This window comes from Xenopus laevis, chromosome 6S (assembly GCF_017654675.1).
Source record: "Xenopus laevis strain J_2021 chromosome 6S, Xenopus_laevis_v10.1, whole genome shotgun sequence".
Lineage (NCBI taxonomy): Eukaryota > Metazoa > Chordata > Amphibia > Anura > Pipidae > Xenopus > Xenopus laevis.
Window position 1 is genome coordinate 11,050,524 of NC_054382.1, and position 18,985 is coordinate 11,069,508.

Here is an 18,985-nt window from a genome sequence, read left to right on the forward strand (position 1 = left end):
TTTTCTACAGGGTTTCCTTCTCCTTTAATGGGGTTTTATAATATATAATATAAGAACTCTGGAGACTAAACCAAACTTTACAGATGCCCTTTTCGGGACCCTGGAACTTTTTGCAGTGGCGCAAACAAGGAATCTGAACACTAGAGGTAGATCAGAAGCGTAGTACGAACAAGCGTCAGGCAATATTTTGGTCGAGGCCAAGCTCGAAATCAGGGCAGGCAGCAATAAATCATAGTGGAAATACCGTCACAGAGTCAATAATATCAAACAGTTTTATGCACAGACCAGTCCAGATTAAAAAAGGGGTGCAGACTTATAGCCTGTAGACTTTTAACCTGCACCAGAGGTGCCCTGTTGAAGGATGACCAACTTGTACCAATAAAAACGAATTCTAGCTGCATTCTGTATGACAGAAACACTCCATGTGGCCAAATGTGTCTGCCTCTCCAACAACTCATTCTAATAACAAAGGACATTGGAACAATTCCTTTGCTTCTATAACAGCCTCTTCTCTTCTGCGAATACTTTTTATTAGCCATATGAGCATTGGTGAGTTTGGACACAGGTATCGGAGATCAGGCCTGGCTAAAGGTCCCCATACATGGGCTGATATAAACTGCTTAAAGGGGGTTTCCACCTTTAAATTAAGGTTTAGTATGATGTAGAGAGTGATATTCTCAGACAATTTGCAATTGACTTTCATGTTTTATTATTTGTGGTTTTTGAATTATTCAGCAGGTCTCCAGACAGCTATTTAAGCAATCTGGTTGCTAGGGTCCAAACTACCCTAGCAACCATGCACTGAAGAGACTGCAATATGAATAGGAGAGGCCTGAATAAAAAGATGAACAATAAAAGATAGCTAGAACAATACATTTGTAGCCTTACAGAGCATTTGTTTTTAGATGGGGTCAGTGAAAGCTAGAGAGAGTCAGAAGAAAAGGGCAAATAATGAAAAAACTATAAAAAATAATGAAGACCAATTGAAAAGTTTCTTAGAATTGGCTGTTCTATAACATACTTAAAGTCAATTTAAAGGTGAACCACCCCTTTAAAAGGAGAAACAAACCCTTAATAAAAAAAAATCCTACCCCCTACCCTACATAGACCCCCCTCCCTCGCAGTCTTGCTGCCCCCCTGGGGAAAAGCTCCTAACTCTTCACTTACCCCTCTGTGCAGATTCTGTACAGTGGAGATCACGGCAGCCATCTTCAGGTAATCTTCGGAATGGAACGGGCGCTTCGGCAATTTTCGTGAGTTTTGGCACATGTGCAGTTGTTGCAAAACAGAAAATTGCTCCAACTGCGCATGCACTGCTTCGCCGGTCTCATTCCGAAGATAACTGAAGAGAAAAAAAATGGCTGCCATGAACTCCGCTGGACACAATCTGCACGGAGGGGTGAGTAAAGAGTTAGGAGCATTTGCCCAGGGGGCAGCTAGTCTGGGGGTCTATGTAGAGTAGGTTTTTTTATTAAGGTTTTGTTTCTCCTTTAAGATAGATTAAGACGGCAGCTTAGTTTGCAGTATACACGGCTCTCAGGGGCTTCCCTGAACGATATCTGGCCGAAAGGCAGCCCAATGTCGATTGGGCAGGTTTAAAAACCCTGTTGGATCGACTTTTTATGGTCAAAACTCTCAAATTCAAATTGTGAATTATCCAAACTCGATTTCGAGCTTTATCATACTCTGGTCCTTTAAAAACTCGAATTTGACTATTCGCCACCTTAAACCTGCTGAGTTCAGCTTTCAGGTCGTTGCTCATCAAATTCAGTAAAGTGCGAATTTTGGCCACCTCAGACCAGGCAACTGCTGAAATGAAGCTAGATCTTCCTCAGTCTTTTTTCTGCCAGAAACGCATTAAAGTTGTAAAAACGCTAGCGACTTGTCCGTTTTTTAAGTGGGATTGCCTGCAAAAGTCCGAGCTATTAAACTTTGACTCGAGAACAAGGGTCGGAGCAGGGGATGGCGTCAGAAGAGGTACGTGCCTGGCGCCCTTCTGCCGTTGTGCCCTAGGCCCGTGCCTCTTCTGCCTACCCCTAGTTCTGACCCTGCCATGAACATTTGTAATAATAAGTGGCCACTTCAAGCATTTGCACCAAAATCTCAAATAAAGACATCCATACGACTTTCATGTACCCGCCCTACTCAAATTGATCTAAGAGCAAGAGGACTAATGAAGTTTTGATAGGCAGAAGCGATCGCTAGCGTCATTTCGCTTTGAAATGCTCACACATCCGAAGTAAGGCTAGTGAAAAATCGCCAGCGTTCGGAGCCCAGGATGCAACTTTGCATTTTAGTGAATTATATGGTTGCCACCTTTCCAACCAGTAGCGACCAGGTAAGGGGAGGAGCCATGCCATAGAGGGGCGGGGCCATGACGTTGGGGCTATGAAGAGGGCAATCAGCCTCGACGTGTCAGTCATGGGGAATCCTGCCCGGTTTTCCTTATTTGGAAAACTGGGCAAGAAGTTTTGACCCGGCCAGTCCTTCAAGCCTAGTGAATTAGTGTAGTGGTAACAAATCTTCACCTGACGAAGCGCCACAAAGTGTTCGTGGTCAATCTGACCCTCAGTCTATAAAAATAATATTTGATTTGAAGCAGGTGAACTAAACCGAAACGATACAATACGAGCAGCTACTATTGCAGAATAAAACACCAGTGTAAGAAGAGTAGACAACACTCCAATAATCACCGCATAGAACACACGGGTTTTGTGTAGGTTATATTGTGAAGTATCTCCCCTCACCCTGCTCCCCACTTACTTATCACACAAACCAAACTCCCGCGCACTCCCGAGGAAACGTAGAAAACAACACGCCCCGCCTTCTCTGACGTCTAGGCACCTAGTTACCGCCCCTCTTCCAATCTATCCCACAATGCACCACGAGCTGTGAAGCCGCGAGCGGCCATGTTGTGACGTGTTTTCCTTCGCTTCTGCTCCCTCCCTAGACGTTCTTGTTCTGCCCTAAGCTGAGTTCCATTGCCGCGGGAGGGAGATTCGGTATTCTGTCGGGGGAAAGGTTATCGCCAATGCGGTACAGGAGAGAGCGCTGAAATCCGGGAGCATCATGGCCGCGTTACTCGGAGGTATAAATGCTTTTACCGTGCTGAATGCAGGCTCCCCCTGGTAACAGGCCCCAGTGCTCCCCCTGGTAACAGGCCCCAGTGCTCCCCCTGGTAACAGGCCCCAGTGCTCCCCCTGGTAACAGGCCCCAGTGCTCCCCCTGGTAACAGGCCCCAGTGCTCCCCCTGGTAACAGGCCCCAGTGCTCCCCCTGGTAGCAGGCCCCAGTGCTCCCCCTGGTAGCAGGCCCCAGTGCTCCCCCTGGTAGCAGGCCCCAGTGCCCCCCCTGGTAGCAGGCCCCAGTGCCCCCCCTGGTAGCAGGCCCCAGTGCCCCCCCTGGTAGCAGGCCCCAGTGCCCCCTCTGGTAACAGGCCCCAGTGCTCCCCCTGGTAACAGGCCCCAGTGCCCCCCCTGGTAACAGGCCCCAGTGCCCCCCCTGGTAACAGGCCCCAGTGCCCCCCCTGGTAACAGGCCCCAGTGCCCCCCTGGTAACAGGCCCCAGTGCCCCCCCTGGTAACAGGCCCCAGTGCCCCCCCTGGTAACAGGCCCCAGTGCCCCCCCTGGTAACAGGCCCCAGTGCCCCCCTGGTAACAGGCCCCAGTGCCCCCCCTGGTAACAGGCCCCAGTGCTCCCCCTGGTAACAGGCCCCAGTGCTCCCCCTGGTAACAGGCCCCAGTGCCCCCCCTGGTAGCAGGCCCCAGTGCCCCCCCTGGTAGCAGGCCCCAGTGCCCCCTCTGGTAACAGGCCCCAGTGCCCCCTCTGGTAACAGGCCCCAGTGCCCCCTCTGGTAACAGGCCCCAGTGCCCCCTCTGGTAACAGGCCCCAGTGCCCCCCCTGGTAACAGGCCCCAGTGCCCCCCCTGGTAACAGGCCCCAGTGCCCCCCCCCTGGTAACAGGCCCCAGTGCCCCCCCCTGGTAACAGGCCCCAGTGCCCCCCTGGTAGCAGGCCCCAGTGCCCCCCCTGGTAACAGGCCCCAGTGCCCCCCTGGTAACAGGCCCCAGTGCCCCCCTGGTAACAGGCCCCAGTGCCCCCCCTGGTAACAGGCCCAGTGCCCCCCCTGGTTAACAGGCCCCAGTGCCCCCCCTGGTAACAGGCCCCAGTGCCCCCCCTGGTAAAGGCCCAGTGCCCCCCTGGTAACAGGCCCCAGTGCCCCCCTGGTAACAGGCCCCAGTGCCCCCCCTGGTAACAGGCCCAGTGCCCCCCCTGGTAACAGGCCCCAGTGCCCCCCCTGGTAACAGGCCCCAGTGCCCCCCCTGGTAACAGGCCCCAGTGCCCCCCCTGGTAACAGGCCCCAGTGCCCCCCCTGGTAACAGGCCCCAGTGCCCCCCTGGTAACAGGCCCCAGTGCCCCCCCTGGTAACAGGCCCAGTGCCCCCCCTGGTAACAGGCCCCAGTGCCCCCCCTGGTAACAGGCCCCAGTGCCCCCCCTGGTAACAGGCCCCAGTGCCCCCCCTGGTAACAGGCCCCAGTGCCCCCCCTGGTAACAGGCCCCAGTGCCCCCCCTGGTAACAGGCCCCAGTGCCCCCCCTGGTAACAGGCCCCAGTGCCCCCCCTGGTAACAGGCCCCAGTGCCCCCCCTGGTAACAGGCCCCAGTGCCCCCCTGGTAACAGGCCCCAGTGCCCCCCCTGGTAACAGGCCCCAGTGCCCCCCCTGGTAACAGGCCCCAGTGCCCCCCCTGGTAACAGGCCCCAGTGCCCCCCCTGGTAACAGGCCCCAGTGCCCCCCTGGTAAGCCCAGGCCCCAGTGCCCCCCCTGGTAGCAGGCCCCAGTGCCCCCCCTGGTAGCAGGCCCCAGTGCCCCCCCTGGTAACAGGCCCCAGTGCTCCCCCTGGTAACAGGCCCCAGAGATCCCCCTGTGTCCTATGGATTATTGTTGTGATGCTAGGGCTTGCTCTGCAGCTCCATCTATGTTTGGTTATCATGGCCTCATTTGGTTTTGGAAAGGCAGGCAGTGGTCCCCCCAGTTGCTGCATTATAAGTAGCCTTCCCTTCCACCACTCCCTGGCAACCCCGAAGCCGGTATAATGCTGGCAATCTGTAGCCCTAAACTATAGGCAGTGGCACTATGTTCCCCCCCCCCCCGGGTGCTGTAACTCTAAAGGCAATCTGTGGCCCTCCAGCTGCTGAACTATAACACTCATTGGAGCAGGGCTGTTGTTAGACATGGAGGAGCAATTCCCATGGGAACTAGTGTGCCATTGTGTATAAGCCTATATCTTTTGTATTGAGATGCCCACACTGTGGCTCTCTAGCTCCAAGTTGTAGTTAAAGGGGTTGTTTACCTTCAAATAATTAGCTGTTTTCAGATAGATCACCAGCAGGGCGTAACTACAGAGGAAGCAGACCCTGTGGCTGCAGGGGGGCCCAGGAGGTATAGGGACCCCATTAGGCCCAAAGGGTAATATCTAGTTATGCCACTGATCACCAAAAATAATGACTTTTTCCAATTGCTTTCTATTTTCTATGTGTCACCATTTTTCTAATATTGAAATGTAAAGTTTCTTTTTTTCACCTTCTAAAAGCAGCTTTGGGAGGATGCTCACCAACCCTGTAAATTGTTCTAAATTGATACATTTAGTTGATACATTTCTCAACTTTGTCTCTGCTGAGCAGAATCCCTGAGTTTCATTACAGGCAGCTGTTAGAATTGATACAATAGTTGCTAATACTCCAGAGATGCTGCTGAGAAATGGATCAACTAAATGTTGCAGAATTGTAACAGTTCAGATTCTCAACCTGAGCTGCCAAGCTGAAACACCAGTGACACGAACATTAAAAAAAAAGATTTGGGGAAAAAACAGTAAAAAATAAATAATGAAAAGTGTCTGAAAAAGGTCTTTATTTCTGGGGAACAATCTGAAAACAACTGATCTGAAAAAAGTGTATGGAAGGTGAACAACCTCTTTAAACAACCTGTAACAGAGGGTTATACTTTCAACATCCATAAGCTCTATAACCTTTATTTGCTGTCTGATCAGAACTCTCCCAGAATGACTTTAGTCCAGTCGTGTCCAGTATGTTACTAATGTAGTGTCCTGCGATTGCCCATGATTCTGACGAATAAATATTTTTATATCTAGCTATATCTAGCTATATCTAGCTATATATAATATAATATATATATATATATATATATATATATATATATAATATATATATATATATATATATACATATATACATATATATCATTACATGTATCCTGAATACAGCTGTTGTCCTTGAAATCAAATGTACATCTGATTTCAGAATCACTCAAACGATTGGAATCTATGAGCCACAGTCAAATACAAAGATTTAGGGAGCAACGCAAACATGAAAACCGCTGCTGGGCTGTGATTGGCTATTTGGTTGCCCCTCTGTGGGCTGGCAGTACACCTGGTTTTATACTACCAAAACTTGCCTCCAAGCCTGGAATTCAGAAATAAGCACCTGCTTTAAGACCCCCTCAGAGCAACATTCAAGGGGTCGGTGAGCAACGTGCCATACGCCTGAAAACGGTAGATGTTATTCACCACAAGTACCTAAGCTTTTAAAGAGAAGGATGGTTTAAATCACTGGGGGGCTGCCAAAAGTTAGACCCCCCCATGATTAGAAACTGCTTCTGTTTCCCTATGATTACAGACCTGAATGCTATATGGCAATAGTTTTTGTTCTGCTAAGTGTAAGGACAGTGGAAGACAATGTTTTCCCCGCCAGTGTTAATCTAACAGACGTGCCTAAAACTGCCACCTCCCTTTCACTCTCATCTGAGAGAATTCGTATTTGTACTGACACTTTCGGTTCAAAAATGCACTGTTGATTGAACCTCACAATCTATACTAGCTAAATGTTTTAATTTCCAATTATAAATAAGCAATACCTATCATTGGGACACTGATCAGAGAGCTGCAATGAAAGCTGATGCTGCAGGTCTGATTATTCAGTTCTAATGCAGAATGCTCTGGTTTCTGAGATACCATGTAATGTGAATGTGTATTAATGGCTTTTATATTATGTATACTGTAGCGGCCAGAGGATGTGGTGTGAATCGGTGGTTACTGGGGCATCTTTGGAGTCACAGATCTTTACTGCTAAAGAGCTGTGTTGGCCTTGGGCTGGTACAAAAGCCCAAAACATAATGAGGCCCATTTATCAAAGGTCTTCTTTCAAATTCATGAGTTTTTTTTTTATAAACTTCCATGAACTCGAAATTTATTATAAAAGAACATATTTTTAAAACTCGGGATAGGATCGACCTGAATAGGATCGACCTGAAAACTCGAATCAAATCTGATTCGAGTTTTCAGGTCGATCCTATCCTATAGTGCAATATGGGCTAGTAGTGTTTTTGGCTTAGGGATACATCGAATCCAGGATTGTGTTTGGGATTCATCCAAGATTCTGCTTTTTTTCAGCAGGATTCGGCTTAATCCAATCCGAAAATTTAAGGGACTTTTTATCACACAAACAAGGAAGTTAGACATTTTTAACTCTCTCTCTTCCCTAATTTGCTTATTCAAATTCAGGGAAATACTGAATCCTTTGTGAAAGATTTGTCAGAATACAGAAGCAATTCGTCCGAATCCTAAAATAGTAGATTTGGTGCATCCCTGTTTTGGCTAACCATGGCAAAGGCCCACCTAGATCGAGGCAAAAGCCCACTTAGATCGAGGCAAATCTTACAAAGATCTATATAATCACAATTTTGCATTTAATTCAGCACTGTATGTGCCAATTGTATAGTCCACAGATCGATGACGGCACATATCTGTTTAGCGACATGATCCTAACTTTGCATGCGAATGTTTCCTTTTATTTGGCAGGCAAATTATATGTATTGTGCCTGTCTTATTACTTTAGCCCTGCATTTCAAAAGCAACTGATTAAAACACAAAAGCTCTTCGGTTAGCTGTCATATTTAGCTTTTTAACAACCAACCTGCATTGCCCTACACCACACTGCGCAGGGGTCAATAGCTGCTTCTGCCTCTCATTTCTGTCCCAAGCATTCTGTATAACAGGTCCCATACCTGTACTTATACTGTGTTGCATCTTACAGAGCTAGACACTGAATTCTTGTGTTCATAAGTAGTGTGTGTTGAGAAAACAATGCAGTTTATTCTAGACCCCGCAGTATCCCTTTAATTAGAAGAACTGTCATTTAAGGTTGTGTTGTGTTAATTGGCGAGCGATTATGTAACGCCGCAATGACAGCTTTGCATTGTAAGAGCTTCCGGGGAAGCGAAAAGATTTTTGGCTCTGGCTTGTATTGCTGTCAAGTGTTTTATCATGGGAATAAATTATCACAGAGTACCCCATGTCACTGTGGAACTCTGTTACTTGCGGAATTCTGTTACTGTATCAGCTATGGATGCACCGAATCCAGGATTTGGTTCGGGATTCAACCTTTTTCAGCAGGATTCGGCCGAATCCTTCTGCCTGGCTGATCTGAATCCTAATTTGCGTATGCAAATTAGCGGCAGGGAGGGAAATTGTGTGACTTTTTGTCATAAAACGAGGAAGTAAAAATTTTTCCCCACTCCTAATTTGCATATGCATATTCGTAGCCGGTTCGGTATTAATCAGAATCTTTCGTGAATGATTCAGGGATTAGGCCGAATCCATAGTAGTGTATTCGGTGCATCCCTAGTATCCGCTCTTAGATGTTCGTTACATATCTGGCCAAGCTCCGACTATCCCCAACACATTGCCGTCCAAAAACATCTTGCAGGTTGCATTTCAGCTTACACAAATTGCTAGTTTGGCTGTCAGATATTGTTCCATTCATTGCTCCTATCTTAAAATGTGGCACATAGCTTTAGATATGAATACAAATGTCAATAAATACTATAGATTTCCACAGCTATTCCCGCTGCTTTTCTACATATGTGAACCAAAGGGCAATCGATGAGACGAACCAAACCTAATGAATTAAGATTTAAAAAAAATCAGATGGGTTCCAATGTTCATCCAATGCCTCACTGGTGTTTTTTTTTTTTCACTACGTAACCTTGCAGGGACAACAACTCAATCGAAATCTTATTGTGTAGTCGTCTTCAGTTCTAAGACTGGCCTTTATCTGCTTCTTGCAGGAAAATCTTAAGTCGTGTCTCCGTTTTCCCAGAGGGAAGCGTTGGAAATGGATACTATAAGACATAAGAGCAAATCACTTATCCATCACCACTGTTGTCCAGGGGATTGATTTAATTTAAATGTGTCCATTCACATCATGGATGTGGTTATGGGATCTAACTGGTTTATTTTATTTATTTTTTTTGGAGAAAGAAAAATGTGTCTGAAAAGAAAGAAAACCTACAATTTTTTTTTTAAAAACAATTGGCTATTGAAAGCAGCCTTGACATTCCTGGTTGTTACTTTATAAACAATGTTATGAAAGTCTTAAAGGAGAATTCAACCTGTAATAAATAAAAAACTCTCCCCCCTACCTTGGGTAGACCCTCCTTCCCCCAGCCTACCTGCCTCCCTGGGGCAAATGCCCCTAATTTTTTTACTCACCCCTCTGTGCAGATTCTCGCCTCGGGGGTTCACGTAGGCTGGGGGGAGGAGGGAGGGTGGTCTACCCAGGGTAGACTCCTGCTGAAAAAAGGGCTATACTGGCATTTAATTTGCAGAAATGTGTTAGCTAGTAGCTGAGTGATTGTTACAGGTAAGCAGACTAGTGCAGTTTATATTCCCTGTTAGTAAATGAGCCCCTCTGTTCATTAGGTTCGGGTCCGACTGGGCAGAAAGTGGCAGTAGTAGAGTCATGAAAAGTGTAAACGGCCCGCACAATGTTTGCCACGTTATCCCGATGTGTGCTTAAAATAAAGTCAAAAATTAAGGTGGACGATAGTCTCTGTTGAGTTCATCCGTTGAGCAAAATTGATGAACGTTGATGTGAATGATGGGCAGAAATCAGCCTGCTGAAATCTGCAGGCCGATTTCAACCCCTGACCACTAGCAAAATTCTCTTCTGTGTTCGCATCCGAAAGCCTTGTGTCTCACTCGGTGGAGTTTGGCTTCAAATGCAAAGTGTCACGTTTCTTTGGTGAAGTCTGACGAGTGTGTTTGCTCCAGAGCCAAAACACAAGGCTTCCATACTCCCAAGTTGCTAGTGGATTTCATTAGTCTCGATTTCTTCCCCGTCTGGCCCTAGCCTTAATGTTGCGCTTTTTGTATTAACCATGTTTGATATTCCTCTCGCAAAATAAATGTTTGCTAAATTGGTCCCAGATGCTAGAAAATTAGCCTACGTGCATACGGCCTAAATCAGGTACAGATCAGCCAGGACATTAAGGTAGCACTTCATTATTGTTGGATACATTATAAATAAATGATAATGTTTTTCTTCTGGGGGAAAGAAAAGTATTATTATGTATATCTTTATAAATACATATATGTACACAGTGTGCTCAGCCTGCCTTGTAGAAGCAGATTGCTTTCAAGAAAAAAAGGTGCTCCGTTTCACAAACGTCTTCCCTCATAAAGATAACAGCAAGTTTCTGACAACTGATTGATGGCAAAGAAAAAAATGAAGTTGAATTATACCTGACATGGTATATACACTTAGCGTCTTTTCTACACTGATCTGATACTCCTCTGATTGATTATGTTAAGCGAGGATTGACCAGAGCCGGACGTTGTATTCCTTTGATACAATCACTTTCTTTTCTACTTTTTTCCCCACTTGATTTGTATTGTTTCCTGTATCCTATGAGAATCTTGGACGTTAATTGAGGATAGATTGTGCACCGCTTCCCATCACAAGATCACACACACACACTGTACTGATGTGAAGAATTTTGGAGTTATACACAAACATAATGAAAGTGTTCAAGAGACACAAGTGATTTAGTGTAGAAGCTTTTTCACAAACTCAAAATACAATTTATTAGACATTGATTACAAAGCAGCATGATGTGAGAGAGAGAGAGAGAGTCCGTCCACCAAAATGCTGGCGCTCTCGAAAAATAAAGTGAATTTGCCTTGTTGCAGAATCCATACTTCATCCAAAACTTGCAAAAAAGAGCCACACTCTCAGGGTTTAAAAGATTATAGTTCGCTTTAATGCAGGTTACAATCTATAATCTTTTAAGCCCTGATAGTGCGGCTAATTTTTGGAAGAGATATATATATATATATATATATATATATATATATATATATATATATATATATATATATATATATATATAAATATATATATATAAATATATATATACTATAACAAACAAGGGAAAGTTGTGCTCACCACTATTTTTTAAAACCATTAGGCGGGGGTGCAATGAGGCTGTGACCACATATTTGACTATATATATATATATATATATATATATATATATATATATATATATATATATATTTTTTTTTTTTTTATATATTTGGACCATCGTTGTGTGAAGTCTGTAAGGGTCCTTGTTGTTTTGAATTGTGTTTAACCAATCTGTATTAATTTTTGTGAAATATCGTAATTTTGCCAAAAGTCTGGGGATGAACCCGAATCCAGGATTGTGATTGGTACTTTTTCAGCAGGATTTGGGACTATCAAATGTGAATCCTTAATAAAAAAAAAGGCATGCAGTGTTTTGCATTTACAAATTGGGATTTGCATTCAGCTAAATGTTTAACGAAAGGATTCAGGGTTTTGGCCAAAACAGCGGATTTGGTGCATCCCTACAAAAGGCATAGATGTTTAAAGTGAAGCAAAGGGCATGTCAGGGTAGGGAAACAGGCCCATGTTAATGGGAAAATATATCCCCTTTTGGAAATGTTCTCACTCAGTTGGGGTTATATAATATACATACATATAAATATAGGTATTATAGCCATGAAGATTTTCATTCATTCAGGTCATGGTATATCTAGTATAAGTAATTCTAAAACAACTGACTTTCTGAGTAATCATTGAAGACGTTGCAAATTTTTATTCGTGCCACTAGCAAAAATTTGATTCACTTATCTGAGTGCTACTGGAGTTATTATATTGCGATATTTACCTGTGCAGAGAGGAACACAGCTGTGCACCCAATGCTTCAACAAGTGGGCTAATGTAAGTGTGGCACTGCTATTGATTTTATTACACTGAAGACGTTTCACTACTCATCTGAGCAGCTTCTTCACCCGGGCTCAACGTTTACATCGGTAAGCTCATATGAAACGTTTCTAAACGTAGCACATACCGGTTAAACAATTTGTTCAGCTTCTTCAATTCAACTGACTCATGTGGAGAGAGCAATGTTCAAATCTTGGATAAAGAAAACTGCTGGTTTGAACGAGGCCTGAAAGAGGCGATTCACGTCAAGGTGGAGAAACCATCCCTGAAAAGAGATGGGGGGCCTTCGACACCACCTGTCTGCTACATACAAAGCTGTTCTAACATCTGTACCCAGGCAGTTTCAGATCACTTCACACATCCATTCATGCAACACCTGTTCTAGGTTTTGCATGATACTTTGAAATCTGAAACTCACAGAGGTTTGATTCTGTGAGGTTTCTGTGATAGGATTAGCAGAGTTTCACAATTGCCATTGTGATTGGATTAGTGGAAGAGTTTATATGCCAAGGACTTCCCACACCAGAAGAAGCTGCTCGCATAAGTAGTGAAACGTCTTCAATAATAACTCAGCAAGTCCAGTTGTTTTAGAATTACTTATACTAGATAAATACAGGTATTGGCTCCCTTATCCAGACAAACAAGGGAAAGTTGTGTTCACCACTATTTTTTAAAACCATTAGGCGGGGGTGCAATGAGGGTGTGACCACAAAATACATATAGTCAACTACAAGAGGTCCTCTGCACTCAACACATTATCAATATATTTAAGACAGAGACATTTTGTGCATACTGCTACTAAAAAATGCCTTACCCTTTAAACAACACAGTGATTGTTTGTCCATATATTGCAATATATTTAAGCTGGCCAACTACGTCAAAGTCATCCCATATCTGGCCAGTCCTACGCTTAATTTTCATCTGATTCATTAAGAATTCAATTGCTTAATTATACATTTTACAAAGGGACTAAGTTTTACCTGCAACTTACTTGCTACTTTCAAAGTAAAACTCCCAAACTTGGCTGCCCTTTTATTAGACACCACTGGGATTACCTGACTATAGCTGGGAAGGGTGGGAGCTACAACATGGAGCTGGTCACTGCTCCTGTATAACTATAACAAACAAGGGAAAGTTGTGCTCACCATGAGTTTTACTTTGAAAGCAGCAAGTAAGTTGCAGGTAAAACCTAGTCCCTTTGTAAAATGTATAATGAAGCAATAGAATTCTTAATGAATCCGATGAAAATTAAGCGTAGGACTGGCCAGATATGGGATGACTATGACGTAGTTGGCCAGCTTAAATATATTGCAATATATCGGTATTCGGCCAAATTTTTCACGTAGGATTCTGGGGTTCAGCCGAATCAAAAATAGTGGATTCGGTGCATCCTTAATAATAATAATCCATATTGGTGGCTAAACATTCCTATTTGGTTTACCACAGATGTATCTGCTACAGACTGTAAGGAAGCCATGTCACTCATACAAGCCTTTTTCCAAACACCCTTTAGGTGTGAAGTGTTGGGTTCTGGGCCTTTTCAGTCTTGCTTTACCCATTTTGGAAAGCAGAGGAACTTCTATCCCTCTAGGTTGCATTACACTGCGAGCCTGAGGGGGAGCTGAGAAATGGTTCTTAACGTCTAACAGTGTTTCTTTCAATTTGTAGAATTGGGTATGCCTGTGTTTTTAGAAACTCAGATATTTTTGCTTATGCAGATTTTTTTTAAAATAAGCCCAGCTGAATGAACTCATATCAAAAAGAATGTATATTTTCCCTTTAATGCCGTAGTCAATGGCAGACCTGAAATGGACATCGACATTTCAGCCATGGACTATGAGACAAAGTGTCAATTCTATATTTCAAGATTCTTGTTGGATCCCTTTAAACAAGGCACTTTTCTTTGCAGATGATGACTTTGATCAGTTTGATAAGCCTGGTGCAGAAAGATTTCGGAGAAGAAGAACTGTCGATGATGAATGGGACAGGTAGTTAACATTTCTCTATTTTATTTTTTTTTCTTTGAACCTTGTACATTGATTTACATTATTCAGCATTTTGTATTCCAATCTAGGTTTAAACTTGCCCATTAATGAAGACGTTCACATTGCTTGTGTCAGCCAGTGCTAAGGAGCTGCAGAATCTGATTTCCTTACATAACATATCAGAGCTCCTTGAATTCTCTCTTTAACATTTCTTCTGTAGGCTAAGACGGGAATTCTGATATATTTGTGGAAGCATATTCAGCATTTGATTTCACTGAGCTTTAATGAAAGGCACCTAGCAAACCTCAAATGTCTCCCCCCGCCTAAACTTGAAAAGCAAATTATACAAAAATAAATAATAACATTATTCTCAAATCTCCTTCACATCTACAGATTAGGAACCTATATCTTAAAGGAAAGCTCTCTTACTTGATTGGCCACAGATGTAGAGAAAACGCCAAATCTCTTTCTGATATGGCCACGTTGAAGTGGGCGATAGGCTGATCCAACGAGCGGATCTCTTCCCTGTATGCCCACGTTGAAGTGGGCGATATTGGGCTGATCCGATCGTGGGCCCTAGGGCCCAACGATCGGATCAAAACGAAGGCCAAATGTAGGTCGGATTGCGGGACTGCATCACGAAAAGATGCAGCCGCGAGCCGACAGGATTTTCTGTGCTGCCCGATCGGCATCTGGCGGACTTTCGGCCAGATATCGATCAGGAAAGCCTGTCGGGGGCTCTACACACGGGCCAATAAGCTGCCAACTTGGTCTGTGGGCAGCTTTTATCAGCCAGAGTATGGGGGCCTTAACACATTACTGTCCAGCAGTTGACTGGCAAGCAGAAATGGGCCTTTCTTACACTATAAACCTTAAAGGAGTACTAAACCCTTAAAAATTAAAATAGGTAAAAATGGCATATTATATATACTGAACTTATTGCACCAGCCTATAGTTTCAGCATCTCAATAGCAGCAATGATCTAGGACTTCAAACTTGTCACAGGGGGGTCACCATCTTGAAAAGTGTCTGTGACACTCACATGCTCAGTGGGCTCTGATTGGCTGTTGAGAAGCTAAGCTTAGGGGTCATCACTAATTATCCAGCAGAAAATGAGCTTCCCTGTAATATAAGATGATGCTACAGGTTTGCTGATTATTAAATTCTGATGCTAATTGCACTGGTTTCTGTGCTGCCATGTAGTAATTATCTGTATTAATTACTAATCAGCCTTATATTGGGACATTTATGTTCTGTGTATACTGAATAGTGTGAAGTAAGTGACAGCAGCACAGATCATGTGCAGTGAATCAGCAGATAAGAAGATGGGGAGCTACTGGGGCATCTTTGGAGACACAGATCTTTACTGCTTAAGGGGGACCCGTCACCCAAAAAAATGATTCAAAATCCTATTTTATTATATCAGTCAAGCAAAATGAACTTTAATTCCACTATATAAATTATTTGAATCTTGTTTCCTTCAGTCTGGGAATTCATAATTATAGCAAGCAGACAGGAGCCATTTTGTGGACACTGTTATTAAGGCAAGCCTTGTATCATCTCACAATCTTATTTATGCACCAGAATGGGGGGGGGGGCTGATGTCCATCCCCATGCACTGGCTACACAATTAAATGGTGAAGAGAATGGGGGAATGTGGGGAGAGCATTGACATCTAGGAAGTGCTGAAGGTAAAGTAAAAGTAATTGTCTTCCCTGCCTCTTTGCCACAATATTTGATTGGCAGCTGAGATTATTAAATGAGCTTACAACAGCTATGAATGCTTAAATAAAAAACAGAAATTGGATTTCATGTTTAATTTGAAAAGGACACTTATTATACAACATTTTGTGTCTGGGTGACAGGTCCACTTTAAGGGCTGTGGTTGCCTTGGGCTGGTACAGAAGCCCAAAACATAATGTACAACATTTCTAGCTACTTCTTTAGTTAGGCTTTACTTAGCCTTTAAAGCACCCAGACATGTTATTGTCCTGGTCCTCTCCATTGCAATCGTGGCAATCTTACTTGCATGTTAGCCATGGAGCTTGGGGCTTCCTGTGAAGGGACGTACTGTATACTGACATACCCCCTGTATCTGTTAACAGAAAATGGCTGAGCACTAATTTGGCAATAATTTTGCTACCACAGTTGACTTGTGATGGAGGCAGGATTTGAATAGGGGCATCAGAAGCTTCACATTTGAGAACTAAAAAATTTAATAAGTCTAAATTTTGTCCACCTCTAGTAACGTGTAGCAGCCACAGAGGTGTGTTTTCAAAAAATAAATGATACATGCTGATTGGTTGCTATTTGTTATTGGACAGGTTGCAAACATCGGACCATTTGCTACAATAAACCCAAAATATAATCGTAGAAAAAAATATTTAAAGGGGAACTATCGCGGAAATGAAAATTTAATATAAGCTCCATCATACTCATTCAATTTTATCTTCACTATCCCTCTTTCAGCATCTGTTTCTCATCATTCTGTCTTTAAGCAGCATTTGGGTGTCATATGAATGATCCAATATATCTTATAGGAGGGGCTTCCTTTCCTAGTAGATGTGTTAGAGCTCACTCAAATAACTGATTCCAGTACAAACCAAATCTAACAAAATAACTGCCTTTTGCACGAATGCTGCATGTAGAGAGAAATGATGTCTGGTGATTTTAATAGAGTGAGCTCTAATACATCTTCTAGGCAAAAGGAGCCCCCCTATAAGATATATTGGATCTAACTGTCGATAAATATCTGACACCCAACTGCTGCATGAAGAGAGAATGAAGAGAAACAGATGCAGAGAGAGGGATAGTGAACATAAACTTGATTATTTCAGAAACGTTACAGAATTTTTAATTGATTTTATTTAGAAAACGTCTTATTTCAGTGATTCATTGATATTATGTTGCTGTGTACAGTTTCTCCTCTCCATAAAAAAAAAAACAATGTATATACCTGCAGGCATTTCAGCCCATTACTAGGGTCCATTGGGTTAAAACATTTAATCTGTGCTGCTAGTGTAGTGGCTCATCTTATAATAGGCATCGAATTGTGGCTGGAGGGTATAAATATTGACTGGCGCTGATGCACATAAATGCAAGTTCTCTCTCTCTCTCTCTCTCTCTCTCTCTCTCTCTATATCTATATCTATATATATATATATATATATATAGATATATATAGATATATATATATATATATATATATATATATATATAGGCTGCAGACACATTAATACTTATGTGAGTTGTTCCATAGAGTTCCATATATCCACAGCAGTAATAGGGTCAGGGGATTCTAAACACTGCTTCAAATACTAATTGCAAAACATGAAGCTAACAAACTTTAAAACAGTATCAGTAGGATGTTTTTCAAAATAGTTTTAACACTTGTCTATAGTAAAGTTATAATAGTCAAAAGACATAAGGCTGATGCTTGGGGTGTTCAAGAGTTAAGAAAGTATTTCCAATTTGAATGTAGCTTTGGAGTTTAAAAAAAAAAAAAAGCCCCTTGGAATCTGTCTCTATTCTGGTTACTGAACATAATTCTGTTTCAGAAATACAGTCTGCTTTCCTGAAGCATAATCCAGGCATGCTGTGAAGTTGTACCCTTTGCGAGATCTCTTGCTTTTGCATTGAAGCAACCTGGTTGTTTCAGATAACATTTCTATGTATGCTTGTGCTTGATGTCCAAAGGAAAGATGAAATCTGACATATTTGCTTTGTTTCTAGCGAACTGGAGGATGATCTGCTCGAGGAAGATGCATTGCCAGGGAAAAAGGTTAGATGTTGGTGTATTTAATAAATAATTCAGGCGCTAAGCAATGGTTTTGGGCATCGCTAGTGTCGACGTTCTAACTGACCAGCCCCTGTTATATGTTTACTGCAGAGTTCACTAGATCTGTCAGATGAAGAGTTAAATGATGATCTTTTACAAAGCGACGAAGAGGAACAGGAGCCAAATTACAGGTATGGTTCATGCGCGTGTCCAGTTACATTCATGTGTGTTTTTTAACCTTAAAAGGGAACTATCTTGAAACATGAACATTTAATATAAGCTTCATCATACTGAAACAAGAGACTTTCTAAATAAAATCAAATAAAAGTTTTATACCATTTTGGAAATAATCACTATCCCTCTCTCACCATCTGTTTCTTTTCATTCTCTCTTCATGCAGGAGTTGGGTGTCAGGTTTTCATTGACATTTAGATTCAATATATCTTATAGGGGGGCTCCTTTTGCCTAGAAGATGTATTAGAGATCACTCTATTAAACTCACCAGACGTCATGTCTCTCTACATGCAGGATTTGTGCAAAAGGCAGTTATTTTGTTAGATTTTCTTTGTACTAGAATCAGTTATTTGAGTGAGCTCTAATACATCTGCTAGGAAAGGAGCCCCACATAAGATATACTGGATCTAACTGTTAATGAATATCTGACACCCAACTGCCACAAGAAGACAGAATGAAGAGAAACAGATGCTGAGAGTGATAATAAAGATAAACTTGATTATATCAGAATTTCTACTTGATTGTAATTAGAAAGTTTCTTATTTCAGTATGATGAAGTTTATATTGCATTTTCAGTTTTGCAATAGTTCTCCTTTAATCTTTAAAATAGGGATGCACTGAATCCACTATTTGTGATTTGACCGAATCCTTCGTGAAAGTTTCGGACGAATACCGTACAGAACCTGAATCCTGATTTGCATATGCAAATAAGGCGCTGGAAAGGAAAAAGTGGAGAAAATTCTTCTTTTGTGATGAAAAGTCACGTGATTTCCCTACCCACCCCTAATTTACATATGCAAAGTAGGATTCGGTTCGGCCATGCACAAGGATTCGGCCGAATTCAAATCCAGCTGAAAATGCCGGAATCCCGAACCGAATCCTGGATTTGGT

General features: G+C 42.8%; 2 protein-coding genes across 5 annotated transcripts in view; one reads left to right on the forward strand and one right to left on the reverse strand.

The window, feature by feature from the left end:
- Positions 1-2,834, reverse strand: part of cnpy1.S (canopy FGF signaling regulator 1 S homeolog) — a 72,899-nt gene extending 70,065 nt beyond the window's left edge. Inside the window, 1 exon segment of the mRNA NM_001095420.1 lies at positions 2,764-2,834. The gene's annotated coding sequence lies outside the window, so the exon portion shown is untranslated.
- Positions 2,835-2,948: 114 nt separating this feature from the next.
- rbm33.S (RNA binding motif protein 33 S homeolog) overlaps positions 2,949-18,985 on the forward strand; it is a 68,995-nt gene continuing 52,958 nt past the window's right edge. For all 4 annotated transcript variants that reach the window (XM_018269023.2, XM_018269022.2, XM_018269024.2 and 1 more), the window contains exons 1-4: positions 2,949-3,088; positions 14,007-14,085; positions 17,815-17,863; positions 17,972-18,051. In XM_018269023.2, coding sequence (XP_018124512.1) covers positions 3,070-3,088; positions 14,007-14,085; positions 17,815-17,863; positions 17,972-18,051 — 227 coding nt within the window. In that variant the 5' untranslated portion in view covers positions 2,949-3,069. The remainder of the gene's footprint in view (positions 3,089-14,006; positions 14,086-17,814; positions 17,864-17,971; positions 18,052-18,985) is intronic.